The sequence below is a fragment of the Hirundo rustica genome, chromosome 12 (genome assembly GCF_015227805.2).
Source record: "Hirundo rustica isolate bHirRus1 chromosome 12, bHirRus1.pri.v3, whole genome shotgun sequence".
In the NCBI taxonomy this organism is placed as follows: domain Eukaryota; kingdom Metazoa; phylum Chordata; class Aves; order Passeriformes; family Hirundinidae; genus Hirundo; species Hirundo rustica.
Genome location: NC_053461.1, coordinates 9,329,187 through 9,352,295, shown reverse-complemented (window position 1 = coordinate 9,352,295; position 23,109 = coordinate 9,329,187). Strand labels below are relative to the sequence as shown.

Below are 23,109 nucleotides of genomic sequence, written 5' to 3'. Positions count from 1 at the left end.
TCTTCAGTCTTTTGTTAGCCTTCATTATTCCTGAAGATTTTTTCCAAGTCATAAAAATGACATTTTTCATATGCAGAATTTTTTTTAAAAAAGGCAATATGAAGAATACATTTTTGTCAGTAAGCCTTTACCTTTTAAACCAGTTATCTTAGTTTCTGCTCTAGGTATTTTAATTGAAGATTAACTACTGTTAAAGAGTATACAAATTTAGGTAATATATATTTGAAGTAGCAAAATAGGACTGAATAAAAGCTGGGAATAGAGTGGCCTGTCCATTGTAATTTTAGATTGCAGAGCACAAACTAACCTTCATTTGGAGTCAGCTGACTGACTCTTCTAATGTTCAGGCTATTTTATTAATTTTTTTTTTGTACTGACAAAGTTCACTAGAAGTATACTTGGGAGTTGCAAGTTGAGCAGGTCTTACCTGGAGTGTTTGTTTTATTCCTCCTGCCGTTTTTAATAAAAAGTTGTTGGGTCAAAGCTGATGCATGCAAGCATCAAACAAAATGCTAAAAATAATTGTTTTATGTGTCTTTGTATTCTGCTAAAATGACCTTGGTTAGCATCTTTTTACCTGCTACAGGAATTAAGACCAGTTCATTTCCGTATGCAGATTTCCGTATGGTAATTTCTCTTGCATCTTGAGCAGCCTTGGGTACCACACAGGTTGTCTGAAATATGGGCATTCAAGGCATGGAAGCTGCTTTTGTTTCAGAGGGAGGGAGTTGAAGGGGCTGCCACATTCTTGTGGCATACCTTGTTCTCTTGGGCAAAACAGCTGGTTACCTTCCAAAGAGAGAGGCTTGTGTCTTCCTCACAGTATCCCATATTTCTTCCAAGGATTCAGGGATAGCTGTCCTCAGGAAAATCTTTTTAAGTCTTATCGTTTAAACCTATTTGGAAGGGAGGGCATCTGGTAGGTTTTGTAAACACTCAGATTTTTCTTTCTCCTTAGAGTTTTTACTAGAGCTTGAATTTTAGCAGCGTAAGTATTAATGTAAACTTCCTGTAGATCCATAGCATTAATGAACTGCATGTAAAACATCTTTATGAACACTTTGATTAATTCCCTCATCAGCATGCAGGATGAGGGAACGCTGCTGCTGCTTCCATTTTGACCCCTGAAAGCTGCAATAGCCAAATAAAGCTAGAGCTGGTGCTTGTGCTGGCACATTAACCTACATGGGGATGTGATTCTCAGCTGGACTGTTCCTATGTGCAGTGCCTGAGGTAACCCTGCACTCTGCCTGAGTCTGCAGGGCATGAAGAGCTGTAGAAGAGGAACAAGGCTCAGTATTGTGGTGTGCTGCAGACTTCCCCCCCATGCATGCAACCTGGATAAGAGGACTTGGAGCTTGACTTAACATGGTGTAATAATCTCTATGTTCCTAGCTTTGCACAGGCAAAGCTGTTATTAGTCAGTGCTGTGCCCTTTATCCATGACGCTTCCCCAGTCCTTCCCTTTTCTTGTCTGTGGGGGGTGGGGTTTGTGGCTTTTATTTTTTTGGTTGTTGTTGTTGTTTTAGTTGGGGTTTTTGGGTGGGGTTTTTTTTGGTTTATTTCTTGTTCTTGTTTTCACCCTCCTCATAAGGAGGAAGGGTTTGAAGTACAGATTGGCCATAATTCTGCTGCAAAATCAGTAACAGCTGTTACTTGTTAATTGTAAATGGCTTCTTGGTTGCCATCGTAGAACCTGCAGTTGATCAACTCTGCCTTGAGCAATAACTGGAGACATCAGAGCTCTAAATAGAGAATACAGGTGGGTTTGGGAAGGGACAAGGTTTCCTTTTACTGGATAACTTTTCGGATGCTGTGAAGTGTAGAGTTGACTGGAGCAGTGTCATAATGGGAGCTAAAAGGAGGATGTAGAGGAGCTACCAGAGAAAATGTAATTTGAATATGAATATTTCTTAAATTACCCCCTTTCAAAAAGTCAGTATTGTAGGAAGACTCAGTGGGCAAAATAATCCATGCTATTGTTGGGCACTCTACAAATTATTTATAATGACAGCATAAATATGTTCCTGTGTTGTCTTTAAGTAATTTAAGATATCACAAACATTGATATGTTAATACATGGCAAACAATTCAGCAGCTTAACAATTATTTGTCAAGAAAAAAATAAGTCTTCAGATCTGACAGCCTCTGCTCCTGAAATGAACTGTATTAGAACCTAAACTTAATGAAATCAATAGTCATCACACAAGATGCTGCCTTTGTGGTTTTGGTAAGAGGGCTGATTTATTCTTGTTTGTGTGTTTTGGCTGGTCATGTTACATCTTCTGTAATTTAATTTTCCTCTGCTTCAATGCTGCCTTTTACTGCACTCCCTAGAAACACCATATTTATTTGTGGGGGTTGGATTTTTTTTGCAATGCAAGTCAGAGTTGGTATGTTGGAAATGTGCAATGGCTCTTGTCGCTCCAGGTTGTCACTCCACGAAGCTGGGTTGACTGTTGTAATACCCCGCAATATAAGTTGCAAACCTTTTCCCTTTCACAGCTGAATTTGATTCCAGACATTTAAACAGCTTTGCATTGGTAGGGGGAATCTTGTCCATTAGGTTGCTGTAATTTGTTCTGTTCCAGCCAGCCGCTTGTATCATGACACTTGTTAATAATATAATTTCTGCATCAGAGCCCTGTGAATTGCCTACATCTTATTTCTAAACAGTGTGATCAGAACCTGGAAATTTCAGAAAGGTGAAGGGAGTCTTTTGGGGTGATGGTTCAGGAAAGCTAATCTCCTTCAGCCTAAATGTGATCTGCTTCCCTGGACTTGGTCAGAGGCTGTACCTGTTTTCTGATATTTTACTTGACAGGGTTTTAGAACAGTCTATGCCCCAGGAAGAGTGTAATGAGGAAGGAAACCCAGCCCTTGGGTGCTTGCCTAGAAAAATGGAAGTACTGCTGTGGCACGGATAGAGGTATTAAGTTATTAATATGTGCTAGGTTTGAGTCACTGTATCTCTGCAGCTTGTGCTATCTCATTTAAAGTCTGACTTACTGTGCCTGTCTCTTTATAAACCTATCACTGCTTATGTTCAGTTTAGTTGACATTGCTGTTTATTTGGAGCCTGAGTACTATAAAGTAATTATTAGAAAACATTAACTTTTATATTCAAAGTTTTGTTTCTGGTCTTTGTATTTTCTGAGAAAAAGCATGAAAAGATTAACAAAGTCTTGATATTTAGGAAGGAAATACAAATAAATTATTACCTTTAGAATAATGCTTATATAAATTTTAAGCATTTTTATTTGTAGAGTGGACTGATGACTTTGCATTTTTTAAATTAACGATATTGAAGCAGCTTACAGAGTCCCATTCTGCAAATCTTTCCCCCCTTCTCCCCTTTCTGATAATTGTTGTATCTTCCTCACAGTAGGAAGAATATTTATAAATACTGTAGTTGAATAATACAAGAACATTTATAAATATTGTAGTTGAATAATACAGACAGAATCAAGTTAAGGCTCAGTAGTTTTCGACCAGCATGTGAAAATCATAGTGTCGTAATTAAAATAAATGTAGGAAACTTAGTTATTGGAAAGTATTTTTCACTGCTAGAGGATTTGTGGGTGCCTAAGAAGTTTATAGACTTGAGTTTTTTATTTTTAAAATAAAAGCCAGATACATGTCTTCATCATTTGGCTTGTTGACTCAATTTACTTGGCTGGAATTTTTCAGCATTTAAAACAAATTAAAATTCATGAATCATTTGTGCTTAAAGGCACAAGCTTTTATAGATACAGCAGTTAAGATTTAACTGGTTACATACATAAATACTGTTTGGGCTATGTAGATTTTGTACTTGCTCCCTTAAAAAATGCAGATGAACATTTAGATAGTTGGGATATAGTTGTGGTTACCTGTTATACAATAATTATTGTGCTTGAATAACTGTTTATATTAGCGTTGTATCGTCTTTCTCTTGTTTCCTGCAAATGCAGGAGAAAACATTTTACCATAGCACAAGGCAACAACCTCGTTTCTGGTAAAGCTGTTTTGTGCTGCTTTAGTCGCAGTCTGCAATTTCTTGGTACTCAGGTTTTTCAGTTTTGATCTGTTGATCCATATGCACTCTTGAATTTGGGTTTTGCTTCTCTGTGCTGGTGTGGTGCGACTTGTTCCAGAGCTTGGAAGGTGTCATTTCAACCAGGCTACCAACAGTGTTGGATTAGTATCAGCACTGTTTTATTCTGTGGTAAAAGCAGCATGTGAATTTTTAAATTGTTGTAATTATTGTGGCCCGTTGATTGCTGTTACAGCAGAGTGAGCTTTTCCACAAACATTTTGTGACTGTGGCAGGCTTTATTACAAGTTTTTAAACTCTGCTTTCCTGGAATTTGCTTAAAAACAAAAAACTGAGAATGTAGGTTGAGCGGTCAGTGGATGTTGACAGAAAATGACAATTGTTCCAGTTCAAAATGTCTCTTCTCTTTCAAATCTATTATTTCAAGAATATTTTGAGGATTTTATGTAGTTCAGTATTCACTTAGGAAGCTCATTTCTCTGCTGCTGTAGTATCCAGACACTCAGTAACTGTAGCACAGCTGCAGGCACTGTGTTAGTGTTCACAGAAGTACCAGCCATGGCTTGTGTTTTTTTTCTCTGGACTTCTTTTGCAGAGGATAAGGGGGAGCAAAGTGAGGGGTTTGTGGCTATACATGTGCAAATTCATATATATGGCTGAAAACTTAGAGTAGTTAATTAGAATGTACAATTTTTAAGTAAAAGGAAGGGTAAAATAGTAGACAAATTGGGAAGCGAAGAAAAAGTACACTTTTTTTTGGATGTTCCTTACTAAGGCTGCTTTGTATGTAAAGAATACAAAGCATACATTTGTATGTACATACATAATTTGTATGTAGAAGTCCATAATGGGCTTTCACTGAAAGCTGAGTTCATTTTCTGCAGAAGGAATTTTTTACGGAACACTGGAATTGTTGAGAATGAGTTTTGACACACAAGACAGGTAGTTAGTGTTTGAGCATCCACTATAACTGGAAAACACAGTGCCTGCGACAGCAGACCTGTCCAGTCTTGTCCCTCCAGTGGCCTCTACTTTTTGAGTGACCCTTGCTTTTCTTGTGCAGCCTTCCCTCCTGTTTGACTGAGATCCACCTGTGGATGGGGTTTGACTCTGGGAACCTCACCTAGGAACATGTTGTGTGCCCCATGGAGCTGCTGCATCTGAGGGTGTTTGAGTAGACTTTTATGATCGTCACCAGTTTCAGTGTGTGCTGTTGTTCTTGGCAGACTGTGAAAGACACTGGGAGAGGAACACACTGTGGAACTCTGAAGAGTCATCTTAGGGAAGAAATAGATGAATAATAAAGGAGGAAGAACTGACAAACATTTAATTTTGTCTTGGTAAAACAAAATTTTACAGATTTTTAGTGGGATTTTTTTTTTTCTTTTTTTCTTTTTTCTTTTGGTTTGGTGGTGGTTTTGGGGGGTGCTTTTCTGGGTTTTTTGCGGGGGGGAGTTGTTTTTTTGGTTGGTTGGTTGGGGTTTTTTTTTGAAAGCCATAGGAAAGAAATTTATTGTTTATTGAAAGACTGAAAACTTAACAGTAATGCAAAATTCTCATCCTTTTTATTCTTCTCCACCTCCTACAACATTTTATTTCCCTTGTAATAATTAGTTTGAACTTTCCTCCCTTTCTCTGGATCAAGTAATTTTCATACAACTTTGGGAATTTTTTTTAATGCTTTAAATCTTTCTTCTAAATAATGCTTTTTATAACAAAAAAAAAGAGCCATGAATACATTATAATTTCAATTTTCTTGGTGTGTGAAAGATTTCTGCACTAGGTCTTTATTGTTTTTGAAGAATTCATCACCCTAGTTAAGAAGCTTAATGTAAATTAAAGAAAGTATTAGGGAACATTAAGACATCAAAATGTGGAGCGTTCTTTTCCTTTCGATTGCTCCAAATGCAAACAAATTGAATAAAATGCAATCAAAGGGCCTGTTTGGAGAACATTGAGTGGCTTTACAGCTGTGCTGCAGAGAACCTCTGGTAAGAGTGTAATTCAAATAAAAAGGCCTTTCTTTCCTCCTCCTAATTCTCTTTGTTGTGGTGACAACAGAGTACAAGCCTGATAAAAATTTAATCACCTTATCTTTTTAAAGCAAATTGCATATTTGTTTACACACAATATACATAACATGAAAAAGCAAAAGCTGCTATCCAATCCCCCTCCCCTTCTAATCGCCTTAAAGGCCCTTGCCTAGAAGTTTTAAAAAAATATTTGAATGTTTTAGTCTTTATTCAGAAGTCCCATTGTTTACAGTTTCTTTAAAAAGGCAGCCTGGAAGAAGATGAGTATCACCAAACTTAAACTCTAGAGCAGTGCTGAGCAGCAGATGCCTGGGATATGTCAGAGGAGTTGGTCCAGCTTAACTGGCTACTGTGGTGCCTCCACATCAAGAGTCGCAGGCAAGGTGGGAGGATTACAGACAGGCCTGTGGATTGAGCACTTTGATTTGGAGCTGCTTTGTAATGAATTGCTTTTGATTCTGTGTCAGGTCTGCTAACCTGAACTTCTTCCATGTTGTATATATTTCTTAGATGCTGCTGTAGGAGATAGTGGGCAGTGGTGCAGGTTTTGTTGTTCCTTTTTCACTGGGATGATGAAGTTTTAGTCCCTTTTGTTGAATACAAAATCTGGTTTTAGTTGTTTCTGCTCACCTTGGTGCACACAACATGAGCATTGTTGGTTTTGTTTATTTACTATTTAATAGGTACTGGAGTGCTGACAAAAACACTATCAAAAGTGCCTTCTGGCCTCTGCTGGCTTTGGTCAGATAAATTCCCTCACTGGATCGAAATTCATTGCCAAAGGGATATTCTGTGGTTTTTAAAATTATGAAAGCTCCTGTGCTAAGTGGTTCCTTGATCTATTTTTACATACCTAACTGTACTCTCTGGGGACATGTTTGCGATGTTGTTCCTCTTAATCTGAGAATTTAATCAGCAAGAACTACCTCAACAATAAAACTTGTGAAAATCTTTTGTGTACAACAGTTGCCATAGACTCTCCCAAATTCTGCTCTTGTTTATATCTGCATGTTTCTTAGTACTCTGCCAGGAGAGAGAGAACTTAAGCGATCCAGTGATAGTAATTGTGATTTCAAGACACTGTTCTGACTTTGAGTGTTTTGAATGGTCTTGAGTATTTCATGATGACCTGCCTGTAATTTTTCTAATGTTGAATTGTAAGAAGAGCCTGCCTATAATCCCAAGCTTCCAACATTGCATTTATATGTATTGATAATTTGATTCCTTATTAGTTCCATTAATTTTTCATAGTTGATCCTGTTGTGCATTGGACATTTTCCATGCATTCAATTTTTGCTTCAGGGAGCTTGAAGAACGTGTGGACTGAAATCACAGCGCCAGTGTGAGTGGTGCCTCTCCCTGCAGGTATACTGGGAGTGAGAGTACAGCATTTACACATGATCTCAATGGCTTTGTGGACCTTGAGTGACCATCAAATGAAAATAGAGTTTTAATAATTGTTGGTATGATAAATCAGCTGGCATAATTGCAACCTTGTTATTGTACTGAAAGCCTATGGAAAAATGAATTTGGAAATTTCCTCTAGGCTAGTGGAACGGTGTTGGATTTGAGGCCAGAAATATGATCATAGTGGTTGTCTTTTAGCTCTGACAGATGATCCATTGTATTATGTGTACACTTAATTTGTGTAGCCTAGATCTAGTGCATGGTGCACTGGAGTTTCCCTGTAACCTGTATTAAGGTTAGTCCCTGCTGCACAGAAAGACAAAGTTTTGTGGAGCGTACAACTCACAGTTGTGTTCCAAGAGTGCAAGTTAGAAAGTCCTCTGCTCTTGGGGAAGTTGCTTCAGGAAGACTTGGCCAGCAAATGGTTGTGGTGCACTGCGCAGCAGCAACTGTGTTGGCCTATAAGATGGGGTCAGGTTTTGTACTCTCAACTGATTGCTGCTGAAGAATGGCCAGCTGAACAGAAAATGAAGACTTTAAGTATGTCACTTCATCTCCATGCTGTCATTTAGGGCTGAAGGTTATGTTGGATTAGGGTGTATTTTGGAAAACCCACTGTGGGAACTACAAATATCCTTCTCAAGTTTGTGTGGGCTTTTGTAGATTTACTTAAGTACTGAGCTGGATGCAGAGCAATGGTGTGATACGTGATGGGGATTTGTTAAGTTCAGAAATCTGTCCTGCTGTGTGGCTTCAGATGACAGTGGTCCATTTGTGCATGGTGTTTAATAGTTGCATTTTATTTTTGAAAAATGAGGTTAAAAATGTGGTCATATTATGTAAGTTTGGGAAATCAGGTAATATATCCTGGTCATCTTGTTGGAAATTGAGAAATATGAAGCCGAATGAATGGCATATTCAATGTACTGCGCTATGCTGGGTCTCCTCAATGTGGATGACACGCTTAGGATGAAGAGAGGAGAGGAGGGAAGGGGTAGGCAAGGCAAGCAGAGGGAAGTACACCACTGATACCCTCTCAGCAGCCAGCAGCTATGGTGTGGTGGGTGTGGTGCTGGAGTCTGTGCTCCATTTAGCAATATGAAAAATATCAGACTGAAAATCAAGACGCTGACTTCATGTAGAAGGCATGGCAGACTAATTAAAGAAAAAAATGTGTACCAATTGAGCCTATAAAACTCTTTCTGACCTTGAGAAAACTCTCAGAGAGCTGTGGGAAACTCCGATCTGTCCCCTCTGAACTTCTTTGTGGTGGTGTTTAAATATAGTAACTGCTTTTTTAATTAAAAAGAAAAATTAGATGGCATTTCAAATTGTGTCCATGGGGCCTTGGGGACCTATTACAGTACCAATTACCCTCTACTATGTAGTGAGGTTGTGTTTACTATTGTGTGAAGCAAGGGTTACCAGTGTAAGGATGTAGGACAAGAAGGACCCTTCTTTGAAAGTCTGGCTCTGCACATGAAAGTGACGCCAACAATTGGAAGCAATTTGTGGAATTGTTTGATTATATTAATTATGGCACCAGCAAACAGTGCTTGGGAAACAGTTTTGTTTTCTTGCATTCTTTCTTGATTGCTTGCAGCAAAAGCCAAGATACAAAATGTGCCTTTAAGGACTGCCGGAGAGCACAGTTCAAACCATTGTGTGGAACTGGCACTGAGCTTGAAAGGGTTGTGTCCGGCTTGATGTGAGAGTTTTCCAAACACAGCTTTGGCCTGAACTTCACCCAGGTCAGCTTCTTAAATTGAAACAGCTTCTGTCTTCCTCATCAAGGAAGATTGGCTCTTCCCTGCGAAGTACGAGCCCATAATGAGATCCATGGTATTTCCAGTAGTACCACTTCTTATAATAATGTCTTTCAGTCCAAAAGCCTGTATAAACTTAAACTGATACACAAGACTCAATCCTGCTCACCACTGAGCTGCAGCCTTCTCTGATGTGGTACAGGGGAGCTATTCCCCAGTTTATGCATAGATGTTTTACTTGTTAAGGATTTCCAAGCCATCTGCCATATGGGGACTGCAGGAGTAGCAATGCTGGATGCAGGCTGGCTGTCAACATGGTGTTTGGGACATGGGGCAGTCTACTTCTGCTCAAAGCGGCTGTAAGATTTTTTTTTTCTTGTCTCTGTCATCAAACAGTGAATTATGGATGTTTTATGTACATCCCAAGTACCATGCTGAGTATTTAGCACATTTGGAAGGAGTCTCCTTTCTTGTCTTCTTGGAGGCTGGTTGCTCCCTGGCCAGCTTCTTGCTGTAGCCCTATTAATATTCACAAGCCAGGTAAGGTGATAGTAACTGATCTTTTACTGGCCAGAAAAGAAAAATTACTCTTCTCTGGAGTTTGAAACTCTAACAGAATATTTGAGAAAGCTGACAAGAGATGTGGGAAGGGTGGTGCGAATTCAAAACAGAATTACTCGAGAATTGTGAATGTATTTACATAAGTAAAATTCATTGCCTGATTTGTGAAAAGTAATTGAAGCTCAAATCCTGAGCTCCTGAGGGTAGCAAGGAAAGGAGTATCTCTTGTTTCTTGAGTGAATCTCTGGTCAACTATTACATTGAAATTATCTTGGTAATAGTATTTGTTATCATGGTGACGAACACTTAGGAACAGAGTAGGTTGGCTCCTATAAGAAAACTTAAATCTTCTGCCTAGAAAAAGTTTATAGATGTTGACCCTGATGTCAGGTAGAGAATTCCTACCTGATCCTGGGCTCCAGTTAGCTCAGGACACAGTTTCACTCTCATTCTTTCTAAAGCACAATGTATTCGTGATAGGCAGATGTGATGCCAATCTAGATAGGATCAGCAGTCTCTAGATGACCCATCATCCAGTCCACTATAAAGCTGTATGGTGCACTTGAGGTCTGTATTATAGTGTTTATGGGTACAGTAACATAATACTTTTGTCCTTGGAAGGCTCACAAAGATTTGTTTTTCCTGATCAGTTTACCATTCTTCTGGTTTGGATTTTTGTTCTGTTGATGTTTGGTGGGTTGTTTGTTTGTTTGTTTTTCTCCTGGGATATTGAAGGTGTGAAGTTGCATTAAAAAACTCAAAAGATTTGAGGTATCTTTAGCAGAGGAGAAGAGAAGCAGAGTTGCTAACTGATATAAGGAATTGAAACAGCAGGATGTTTTATTTTGTTGTCCTTTCTTCCTGAGTGCAGAGATAACTAAATGGAGAGACTGGGCAAAAACATCCTTTCATTTTGGAATGCTTCTGCCTTTTGTTTAAATCAAAACTCTGGAGTGTTACTTGAGCTTTTATAGTTCTTAGGGTGCATAGAAACAGTTCTGTGGAACTGCTGACATGTTTTGGGACTAGTTGAAAAACAAGTGTGTGTTTTCTAGTGTATTGTGGGACTCTCAGAATCAGTTGTTATAACACTGGTATTTCTATTAATTTTGGTGGAAACTAATGATAGATTTATTATTCTTACTTTAAAGTTGGTCAGAATGTGAAACAAATGGGAGTGCTGCTCTGTTTGAACCTTGTACTCTTCTGTGGACATAGGAAGCTATGCTTTTTTTAAGGATGGATAAATGTATAAAGTTTTTAATTGTGTTGTGCTGAAATATAGAATTCTTGAGTCATGCAGTAGTGGCAGAAAGTTTCTATTTCCTTTCAGTAGCCCATCATTGCAGTAGGCTGAAGGAGAGGCTCGTCTTTGTACAGTCTCTGGTCAAGTCCCTCTACATCAGACTGTGGCATGGATGTCTCCATCTGGGCCTCTAATTATTTCTGATTTTCAGGTCAACCATTTTTTTTTGCCCAGGTTAACAGTACTCTGTGTTAGCAAGAGTTGATGTACACATGCTCTAACTCTGTAATTAGGGTTCAGGTTCTGAGAGTTCAATTTAAGGAAATCCTGAAATTGTGCAAACCAGCTGTTACAAATAATCCGTTGTGAGTGAGGATTATCCCCAACACTTTTCCTCTTTCAAGTTTTGCCCTTTTTTCCTTCCCTTGGGAGGAACGAAAAATACCTGCCTGTCATGTTAAAAGGTTACATTTGCCTCAGATAAAAATTATTCCCACCATTAAATATGCTGCATTGACTTGTTCTCTGATGTTCAGTCAATTTTTAACATTTGAATCTTGACAGGGTACAAGAAGTTGCATGTAGCTGAGTCTTCTACCTGCAGTGTTCAAAGGAAGTGAATAGGATATTTTGTTTACAGAAGGGAGAAGCAAGTTCAGTTTCCCTCTGAAACTCTGCTAAGAAATTCTTGACTGGAATATGGTTTGGCAATAGTGTTGGCAAGTCAAGAACAGTCTAGGAATTTCTTAATATGTAATGCAGAAAGGAATATTTTCTATTCCCAGGGTAGCTGTTGGTTTAGCCTCAATGTGCTTTTTCTTAACAGCATGGTGAGGATTCTGAGCCAGTGCTTTTCCAGCAAACCACGGCAAGTACCAGTGCAGGGTAGGATGAACTTTTAATTTTGGCCTGAAAGCAAAGTTCTCATTAATTGGGAACATTGAAATCTTTTAAATGATTTTTTTTTCCCATTACAGTTCTTATGCTGTAAAAAAACTGTGTAATCATCCATGCAAATACTTCCATGTTCACCAGCATAGTAGGCTTTTTTTACAAGTGTGCACAAGAGAAAGGAGTTGTTGTTCAGCAAAATAAATTATCCTCCCTGGCTGTGCTGGAAAGCATGCCCTGCACCTATATTATTACACCTGTTTTCAATGATGGATTTATCAGTTACTTAAAAGTTGCTCCTGTCTCTGGCTGGAATACAAGGAGATACTGTATTATCTTGCTTCTCATCTAAAGTGTGTCTGGCATTCAGTCTTTAAAATCTTACATTCAAACATAATGTTTCATTAGTTCCTAAATATTGAAAAGAACTGTGAAAATAGGAAATGGAAATACAAAGATGGGAAATCTGAAAAATTAAGTTGGAAGAGGGGGAGAGAGAGATAAAACTCCTGAAGGGCTGAATAGCAAGTACAATTGTGAGTCAAGGAAGAAGGAGCTGGACTTTAGAAAGAAAGCGTGGAGACCACCCTTGGAGACCTTTTGAAGGAGCAGGGAAGCAGAAGGCTAATATGGAAAAAGTCAACAAATCTGACAAGGGATGTTGATAAAAAATGACAGTATTAAGTGAAGGAGGATGTGTAGTGGAGAAGTTAAAAGTGTAAAAGGCAAAGTAGAGTCCAAGGTTACAGGTAATAGATGAAATCAATATTTATATGGGGCAAAAGCACAGAGGTGCTCCTTCACCCTGATGTTGGGTGAGCAAAAGGAATTAGAGAACAGATACTCTGTCAGCTTTCATCCTCCTTCCAGCTGAAGCAGTAGTAAAAACAAAGTAAAAATAAACCTGATGATGTTGCTGTGTGTGGGTGTTGGGATTTGTGTCCGGGCTGGTATTCCAGGCTGGCTGATGGGGAGTCTGTCCCAGGCCCACCACAGGATCTGCGGGAGGGTGTTCATTGCCCAGCTCTGCCATGTCCTGCTTAACCTGAGTGCAAAACTTGTGTCCGTGGGAGTAACTTTATTGGAGGGAGGGGAGCTGAAGTGATTGTGTATAGATAAAATTGGATTTTTACCTATACACAAGAAGGGGTCCAGAGTTCTAGTGTGGAATTTCCCTATGAAGTGGCTAAAATCTGCATGTTTCTACACAAATTTCTTGTGGGAGCAGTTTTGCAGTTTTGACGCTGCCATTCATTTAACTATGTAAGATAATGCAAATCACTAAGCTGCTAGCTTATTATTTGTGGAAATTGTATAAAATACTATGTTTTTCCTTTATTTTGTGCATGACAAATTGTTTTTAGACCTGGAAAATATTTTTCCTGATGTGGCATTGCTTTTAATTTGAATTTGAAAATGCATTTTTTTATTAATATCATTTATAAATGGATCAGTTTGGACTAAATCCTTCAGACCACTCTGAGACAAAGGATATTAAAGAGTCTGAATTTTTATTTGTTAATTATTAACAGTAGTTGAAAAGAATGAAGTAGATTACACTGTTTCACAACTAGATTCTCATATCTAACCTGAGTTAGTGGGTGCTAAAAGTACATTTTGCATAAGACCTTGTGTAGGTATTTCTTACAGATGTGGTTTTGATGGGTAGGAATGAACTTGCTGCACTTTCACATATCTTATGTATCTCTGAGGATGGCCCATTAATAATATTCATACATAGGCATTTTCCATTGTTGTATTGCAAGGCATTTTTTTAGAACTTTGAAGCTGAAGGCTTTTTTTTTTTTGATACATGGACCTTTTCAATTAATTCATTAGCAACTTGCCAAAATAAAGTAATTGTCCAACAGAGGAAGGGAAAAAACCTATTAACATTTGCTACAAATTTGAGTAGTACAGGCATCCCTTAATTAATGGAACAGATTTCTTACTATGTGTTCCAGCTAACACAGCTATTGTTCAGCAGAGATTAGACCTTTAATGTAAGTAAGTTAAACTAGACCTACATCTAAAAATATCCATCATTTCAGCTATTAAAGCTCTGATGTCTTCTTTGGTGACAAATATATTTCCCTTAATTTCCTTGGTTTTGTAAAATGTAAAGTATGCATTGTGTGTAATGTGAGAAATCCGCAGAGGTAGATGAAACCTCAATTGTGGCTGTCTCTCTCTTCCTGCTCCTTTGTGCTGCTCCCTGTCTCAGAGCCTCCTCAGCCCTGAGACCTGCTGGCACCAGGGCAGAAAAACAGAAAATGCGATTTGTCAGGCTATGATGCCAGCCACCAAATCTGTTTGCAGAATGAGTGCCGTGGGATCTGATTAGGTAATTTAGATACCGTGTGAGTTTAATGATACTCTGCTGCCTTTGGCTGTCAGCCTGTCACTTCACCGGTAGGAACTACCATGTTCTGCGATTTTTTTCTGGAAATTTCTTACCTGGAATACCTTATTTAGACCAAGTAGGTGTTAAGTGCTGCAGGTGAAGGATAACTTTACTTCTTCTATGTGGAAGTTAGTGATACAGTGGAGGAGGTGAGATGGCTCAGTTTTAAATGCATTTTCCCCAGCAGAGTTCCACATGCAGCATGTCTTTTTTTCTTGAAAACAAAATTTTTCAGTCATGAGATGATTTGTTTGAATGCCACAGATGCTGCGCCAGGTTTCAGTTGTGTTGGGCCATCCAACACAGCTGAAGGTGGGTTTGAAGCTCAGTTTATCCACGGTGGTTATTTCACCCCTGTGGCTGAGACTTCCCTGTCTTGCTGCTGCAGCCAAGGGTCTCTGTGGGGTGAGAGGCCAACCACTGCCATGTCCCTGCGGGAAAGGGTTTGCAGAGGCAGCCTGGGTTCTTCAGATACCCATAAGGGAAAAATTCGGCTGCAATTTTAATGCCCCATCTCCTCCCTTCCTCTCTCCTTTCCGTCAATTTGCTTTTTTTTTGAAATTAGAGTCTTGCAAAGCCCGCTAGCATAAATAAAAGTGTTTTAGGACTTGTTTGCTTTAATTAAAATGTGTCTTTCTGAAAGGATTTAGTTAAACATCTTTCTTAAACAGTGCTGTGCCAGTAACAGCAGCATTTCTAATAGTGATAAGACCCAGAAAGGGAAACCAACTGGAAACCAAAATGAAATGTTTCTTTGTCCAAAAAATAAATGGTCATCTCAGGAAAGCAGAGGAAACCCTGTGCAGGGATAGTTACAATTAGGTTGATCAATACAGTAGAAAACACAAAGTATTAAATAAATTCTGCAAAGGTAGTGAATAGGGCTGTGTGAGGTCACTCTTCTTAGTTTTTTTTCCCTCTTTCTTGACTGTTGCTATTTTTTTTTTCTAGCAGCACCCACAATGCTCTTAGAGCTTTCCAAATAGGAAATAAGTTGCTTTTCATGCAGTGATACATTATTTTTCATAGTGAAGATGGAGTGATTGCAAGGGTAATGATATTAATGGGATTTATATGAAAGCATCCAATTAAAAAATGGGAAATGGCTGCATCAGACATGACTGTACAATGTAATAAAATCATATAATAAATACGTGGTCCTGCCACACCATATTACCTAGTTTGATTAATTGAACCATACATGTGCAAAGATAGTCATAATCAGACTTCTCAGCTATCAAGGAAGAACAGTCTCAATTATTTTCACAATGAAATAAACATTGCTTTTTTGTGTCCTGCATCTGGAAAGAGAAAACAGCAGCTGCCATGACTGTGAAATGCATGATATTGCAGGACTGTACAAAGTTGATTCTGCTTGATGCTGGACTTGTGCAGCCTTACTGTGGGCTGTTGTAATTTAGTTATATACAAACCATGTTGCCTTTCTCCTCTTTTGGACCCTTGGACTTTCCCCCATTTCTTTTTCTTTCTTGGTTGGTTGTTGTTTTGGTTTGGTTTTTGTTTTGTTTTGTTTTGTTTTGTTTTTGGTGTTGGTTTTTTTTTTTTTTTTTTAAAAAGACCCCTCTCTCTGTCAAAGTATCCCCACTGCAGAGCCTTAGGGATGGTTTACAGCCTGTGGTTGTGAAATGACAAATGGGCAGTTTCCTGGTTTTGCTTCAGCACTTCCTCATTTCCTCCCTTCCCTTGGCCGTGCGGTGGGAATGCGGCTGCACCAATTTCTTCCCTGACACAGCAAGATGAAAAGGTGGGCTCTAGGGCTGGGTCCCCTTGCCATCAGCTGTGGGTGCCTCTGGATGTGTCTGAGCTCGAGCAGTTTGTCTCTGCCCGTAGACCTCCTGTCTCCAGTAAATCTAAGCATCTCAATCTTTTTGTCAGGCTGTGATATGAGAATCCGCATCTGAATTTCAGTATTAAGAGAGAGAGGCTGATTAAGTGTCTGTGATAAGGTTATGTGACACCACAGGTTAAAAATACCTGAACTGATTTTGGCCCAATGCCTGAAAACCACATTGCAGCATATTCTGGTGGCGCTGAAAAAGCTTCAGAGGAGTTTGTTGCCTTTGCTTTATGCAAGTGCTTCTTCAGGAGTGCTCTTTTAGGAGCTGCATCTCTCTTGTTTAATAGCTTTTCTTTGGACTTGGCTATCTTGCTTTTCTTATCTAAAATGTTACCAGTTGAGTGATTTTTTTCTTATAACTAAACCAGTGTTGAGTTATAAGAAAAATTAAAGGTGTAATAAACCCTGGCCATTTAGGAAGAAAAGGACAAATATTTTTGTTTGGCGCAAATGTCTGGAGAAACAGATTCCCAAATTATTATGCCACTTAATTCTAGTGCCCCTAAGCAATAAGCAGTGCACATTGAAACCCCTTACAAATACTTTGTCTTAACAAAATAAAAACAAACAAACAAAATCCAACAAACAAAACCGCAAAACCTGTACAATTCACAATGTGCAAGTTATAAAAAAAGCAGTGTTCTTTTGGTGAATCCAGAAAACAGACTTAGAGAAATTCAAGAATCTTCTGAGCCTTGTGTCTTTCTATAATTTTAGTGTTTTGCCAGGTGTTTTTTATTCATGATTTATATTTTTATAAATATTCATAGTGATGACAAGAAACTTTGGGTATGTGTCTAAATAATAGGAAGACCCTGCCAAGTAAAAGACTTAGACCAGGCAAGCTGGTCTGGCTTGTTTAAATTCTTGCTTGTGTTTAATACTTTAAAAGCTGTAGATGGACACTGAAGGATTCAGGATACTCCACTGGATTTGTGGTATCACTGTTGTGAACTTGGTTATGTTTAAAGACTTATCCTTTTTTCTGTGTGAATTACCTTATTGCAGGAGTCTTATGCAGAAGTGTAACTTCCCTAATGCATTTGATTTACTTTCTTAGTTCGTTTGGTTGATTTCAAATGAAAACATGCCTGCTCATTTTTTCTAGTTCTCTGAAATGTGATGTTGAGTGTGTTAGTCATGCGTGTTCTTGTTCTTTTACAGATGGGCTGAAGCCAGATACCAAGATGGTGCTAACTGCTGCCTCCAAAAAGAAATCTAAGGGAGGGAAAGGGGATATGACCAAAGAGGATGAAAACAGCAAGAATGATTCAGCCCAACCTGTTACTGTCTCTCTTATCTTTAAAAGATATGTTTTTGACACACAGAAGAAAATGATTCAGTCCTGAGGAAGCAAGAGAGGCCTCTGATTACACCTCAAACTCCAGACCCTGAAATGCATTGAAGTGGAATGTGTTTCCTGTCCGAACACACTAGACCTGTTCCTTCCTCACAAACAGAGCCTGGAAGCTCGTGCTGACTGTGCCCCCTTTCAAAATCTCTGCAATCTCATATTGTTCTGTTCAAATTTGCTTATTTTGTCGTCTCTTGTGTTGTGCATCATTATGACATCTCAGAGAGTTTCACCTGCCAGATGAGCACACTGGGCTGTACATTCTAATTCCAGTTTTCCTGGATAATTGTGTTGAAGTTTCTCTTGATTTGGAAGTTTGCCACCAGTATTAATCTAAATCAAGTCAAGATGTGAATTTCATGTGATCCACAAAGTGAAGCTGATTATTCTAGGCTTAGTTCCTTGAGCAAAGTGGGAGTCAGAAAGCCCACTATTTAATAGGTGAAACCTAAAATGGATGTTTCACATTCCTTCAGCTGCAACTATGTAAGATGCAATCTGAGAGATGGTATGGATGTTTTTTATAAATATGATTTATATCTAGAAATGTTTTTCATATTAAACATAATGATCTGTGTAGCTGAGAGTCTTATTTATTCTGTTTGCTGTTCCAAAGGTTCAGAATTTACCTTCAGTGACATTTTATGTAACTTTTCTGATTTTCCTGCCTGTTGTGCAATGAATTCTATTCCAAAACTATTTTCTTCTTCTTCTTCTTTTTCTTTCTTTTTTTTTCCTTTCTTTTTGGTTTGTTTTTTTATTTTAACCAAAATGCCTTTGGTATGTGAAAGAAAAAGTTGCCTCTGGAAATGGTCAAGGGCTTTCTTTGATTAAAATAATGATAGAAGATTGCTGCATAAGCCTTGTAAAATGAGTGTCTCCAAGATTCTTTAGAAACTGTTAGTTTTTAATAGGGATTTCATGGCTGCTTTAGCTCTTTCTCACAATTTCATGTTCTAGGCTCATAAAAAGGAGAGTGCTGGTAACATACCTTCCTTGTTGCATACAAAGTATAGGACACCGTAACATGAAAACTATCAGCAATTCCACAGGTAGGAAAGCTGCAGTGTAGAACAGAAATTTGACTCAGGATCAGCAGCATGGCAAATATTAGTTCCTGCCTTTTGAACAAAAAGAGTACCTGCTTGTTGATGCTGAATAGCAGCCTGTGACCCATTTCCTCAAGTCAGCTATAGATGGTGACCATATGTATAAGGTAAGTGCATTAGTTGCATATGGATGTAAACAATTGCTACATTTGTTCTTACTAATCATATTATTATGTCCCTTGATGTGCCTGAGTCCATCATATTAGCATGATCCTGATTTTTTTCCAGTCTTTTCCTTTTAATTTCTAGGTAGCCAAATTGGCTATAAATGGCAAAGCTATCAGCTATTGAGAGGTTATTTACAGCTGGACAGTTGTGAGACAGAGCAAGCCTGGTGTCTAAACTAGGCTTATGGTCCCTCTTTAAATCAGAACAGAATTAGTGCTTTGTGTAATATTCCCAAACAGTTTCTGCTGAGTGAGTCCCAGCAAAGCTTTAGCACATCCCTTAAGATTATGAGGTTTGCTTTCAGTGTGATTCCAGTGGAATTAGGCAGGCAACTTCAGCTATTGGCATAACATAACTTGTGCTGCTAGCCTTGCTGGAAAGTGTATCCTTCTTTGGAAAAAAATGCATTTCACACCCCTGTCACCCTTCTTTCCCCATTTCTCTCATCTTCCCAAACACCCTCAAAAGCAGTATTTAGAAAGAATATTCATAATGTTATCTTTCTTTTAAGCCGTTATCATATCCTGTTTTGTACTCTGCACTGTTACCTCTGCCTAAGATTCTGCAGTGATGGAACCCAGAGGAACAGATCACACTGAAGGAACAATGTTACTATCCTCCCAGGTTAGTCTAAGAATTATGGGTATAAAAAAACCTAATTAAATACTTATTGCTATTAAGGGACTTATATTTGCATCTGTATAGTTCTAGTGTCCTTCCCAAATTTTAAATGGGTTGCTAATTTGGAGCATTGGAAAGAAAAGGGGCGTGATCAGGAAAGGTGCTTCCAGAGTTATCTTTGCACTTACAGGGCTTTGTCTTGTTTCTAAGACACATTTGAGTAGTTCCGGAAAGGGGGTTGTCAGTGTAGATGGGAGTATGTAATTTTACAAAAGCCTATCTGATGACTGTTTTCCCCCCCACACTATGGATTGCGCTTAACAGGATCAGTGAGTCTGTTATGGAGCCTGATCCCTTTGAAAACTCATTAACCCTGAACACTCAGATTTTCAGCCCTCTGCTTGGCTGAAAGGACTCCTAGTGCAGGGAGTCCTATGGTTTATTTGTTTGGGGTACTGCAAGGGAGTGAGCAGCAGTAATTCGAGTTGGATGTACATCCCTTTCTCATCCAGTCTCTTGTAAACATATTTTTAGAATATTCCTATCTTCCATTTCATTTCCAGACTAGCATACTAACTGAGCATTTTTCTTCCATCTTGTCAGTCTAAGACCTGATCTCCTCCTCAGTGCTCCTATTTCCTTCTTTGCTCATTGCTTCTGCTTGCTCTGGCTCTGCACTTGCTCTGGGGTTCTGTGTCAGGGCTCCCATGACAATTAATGGGAGCCCAGTGAGGTGAGGAAGGCTCTTGGCCTGCAGCTCATCCCAGCTCCCCGCTGAGGAGCTGCCTCTGTCCAGGCTTTGACCCTGGGCAACTCTGATGGACCCACAGGAGCAGGCTGTGCCTTCACCTACCCTGATGCTGTGCCTTGGAATCCTCTGTGGAAAGCCTGTCACGGAGCCTCATCATTTCATTTTGCTCCTGTTGCAGAGGTTTGTGTAGGATATGCAGCTGGGGAGTGACCTGTTGAAGACTGGGGTTTGGTTTTCTGTTTCTCCCAATGTAGGGAGAAGGGAGAACTTAGGTTGTGCCCAAGAACTTTGATTATAATGTGCTGTTACTGCACAACTCTGGCTGCTGTCCTGAGGCTGTTGGATACACATTTGAAAAAGGGTGAAATGGTGGAACAAAATGATTATGAGAAAATCAAAGCTTTTAAAGACATTTGTAGGATGAACAGATGTTCAAACATTCTTTTATTTGGTTTCCAGACAGACATAGAGACTTTCCTTTCATCCTCATAATCAGTGCATTATGCTGTAATTTGTAAAAATGGCATTAAAAAATATTAACAGGATCGTATTGTGATCTACTGGCTCTGTATCATTAAGCTGTGAAGTTAAGAATGGCAACTGGGAACATGGGTTAAATGTTGCAGAATGTACTGCACTAGCATATATTGTCAGACTGTACTATAATGAATCCAAAAGGGCATAAAAATGTAAGGAGTTTTTTTAATACTATTAAGGTTGTCAGTTTGCAAAACTAGAAATTATTGTGGCTGCGCAGAGGTTGGTGAGTAATACATCTTTGGGTTTTGGGTAGAGTAACAGGGATAAGAGCTTCATTTTTACAAGCCTGTTTTCTACTTTTCCTTGAAATTATTTTGGGACTGCAGTCTGACTTGTGATCATGCCAGAGGTCTGAAGCCAGGAGGGTCAAAGCTGTGCTCATGGTAGGAAGGATTCAGTAGGTGGCATTCTTTGCTTGGAATCAAAGCTGAGTCTCCCCACCTAAAAAAGGGGTTTTCACTGGAACTGAGACAGAAGGGTTTGCATCAGGCTTGCAATCCCGCTCTCAAAGAACAGCTTCTATTAAAAACTACAATGCATTTAATGTCTGGGACAGAGCCATCAACTCCAATCTGTTGACCGAAGACTGAGGCATCAGTGTCCTTTCTGTGTATGTTTCTGGCTCAGCTGAAAATAGCTGTGTCTCTTTAATCCTGTATTAGTTGATTGCAAGTAACTGACTATGCAAAAGTGAGCCATCTGCACCAGGGGAGTTCTTGGTGCGTACAAGGCATCTCTTTCTGGTCATTAGCACGTCCCTTTCCTGTTGGAGTCTGCAGTTGAACAGCCATGGGGTGATAAACCAAAATGAGAGCCCATCACAGCTCATGGGGAGTTACAGTGGTGAAGCCACAATCCACCCCAGCACTGTTTGCCTCTCTCTACTGGGAGGCCCGCTCTGTGTTTACATGTGCAAAGTACTCTGGGATCTTGTGAAATGAAGGATGAAAGGCAGCAGAGGAATGCTACGTTATTAGCAGTTTCAAAACCTCTTCATGTTTCCCTTTTAATTTAATAGCCACAGTGAGCTGGAAAGCTCTTCATTTACAAACACATGAGTTTTAAACAAACTTGTTGAGCATATAAATAGAATTATTTTAAGATAGAGCCCAGCACTGGGAGCTAACCTGCCAAACTTGGCAGCAGGGGAAGGACTGTGTGACTGCAATCTGTGGTAAGGCCAGTTCTTCTAGATGATGTGCACCTAGAAGGGATCCAGGGGCTTGGGGAGGCTGAGTTTAAGCAAGATACTGTCAGTCTTCTGTAATTCCCCACAAATTCTCCTGCTGTTCTGTGCAAAAACAGGTTAAAAATGTCAGTTTACACTGTTGACTATGAGAAAAATGACTAGAGTGTATCTGCTTATTTCCCATTGTCAATGCCAGAATATGGAGTCTTTCTCACATCTCCTGCTGTGCTAGTTGAAGTTCCAGTTGTTGGGTTTCCATTCCTCAGTGTTACAGTTCTTTATTTTCATTTGTGTGTCTGATACAAGTGCTTTTCCAAGATGATGTAATCTGTCTCCAAGACTCGGATCATACACTTCCCCCTCAACGTGACTGTTGCTTGTCAAAAGTGAGTCCTCTAAGGGCATCTAAGCCATACATTTCTGATACATTGTACAAAGTATAGATTTGTATACTTTTACTAGTAAAGGACAGGAGAGAGAATCTGTCGAATTCTTATCTTCGTATTTCACAGTCAGCCGTGAAAGGAGCTTATTAAACAGAATCAGAAAATACTGCAAGATCTGGTGAATCTCAACCCTGCACTGCTTTACAAGGCACATTCTTAAAAGCGAGATTGTCTTTTTGACTATTGAGTCCTTGCCAGCCCTCCCTGTTGTAGTTTATATTTCTTAACCAAAAGGTAATTTGAGGTCTGGATCGAGTGCTACTAAGCTGACAACCCCAGCAGTGAATGAGGTGCCTGCTAAGACCTTTGCCCTGGCATTTGGCACTAAACTGATCTGATTATTTTTGATCCTTTAAGAAAGCTGGGCTGTTCGTTAGCTCTAGCATGTTCTATTTAGATCAATTTCTTCTCCATTGCATGGAAGTCATGCAGTCTTCTTATGTTTTGGTTGATCATTTTGAGATTTCTCAAGGGCCTCATTCATGTTAATCAGAGAGACTCCATCCTTTTTGGACCACAAAATTGCTTTTATTAGGCTTTATGTGGCCCCCACTCAGATATGTAGGAGCCAGTTCTTTTATACTCTTTTCTGTGAAAACTGATATTTTAGAGCCTGTTACCTCAGTCTGACAGTTAGGAGTGATGCATGCCCTCATGGTGAATTAATTCTCAAAACAGCATTCCGTAAGAACAAGCTGAAACTTAGACCCCACACAGAAGTGTTGCCTG

The 23,109-nt window shown here is 39.2% G+C and overlaps 1 protein-coding gene across 5 annotated transcripts in view; it reads left to right on the top strand.

Moving 5' to 3' along the window:
* The window catches only part of EEFSEC (eukaryotic elongation factor, selenocysteine-tRNA specific), a 124,505-nt gene extending 103,811 nt beyond the window's left edge, over positions 1–20,694 (top strand). For 4 of the 5 annotated variants that reach the window (XM_040076361.2, XM_040076356.2, XM_040076357.2 and 1 more), the window contains exon 7: positions 17,367–20,694. In XM_040076361.2, coding sequence (XP_039932295.1) covers positions 17,367–17,551 — 185 coding nt within the window. In that variant the 3' untranslated portion in view covers positions 17,552–20,694. Of the gene's footprint in view, positions 1–5,262; positions 5,377–17,366 lie in introns of all 5 variants that reach the window. The other variant, XR_005702824.1, reaches the window with a different exon arrangement.
* The last annotated feature ends 2,415 nt before the right edge of the window (positions 20,695–23,109 follow it).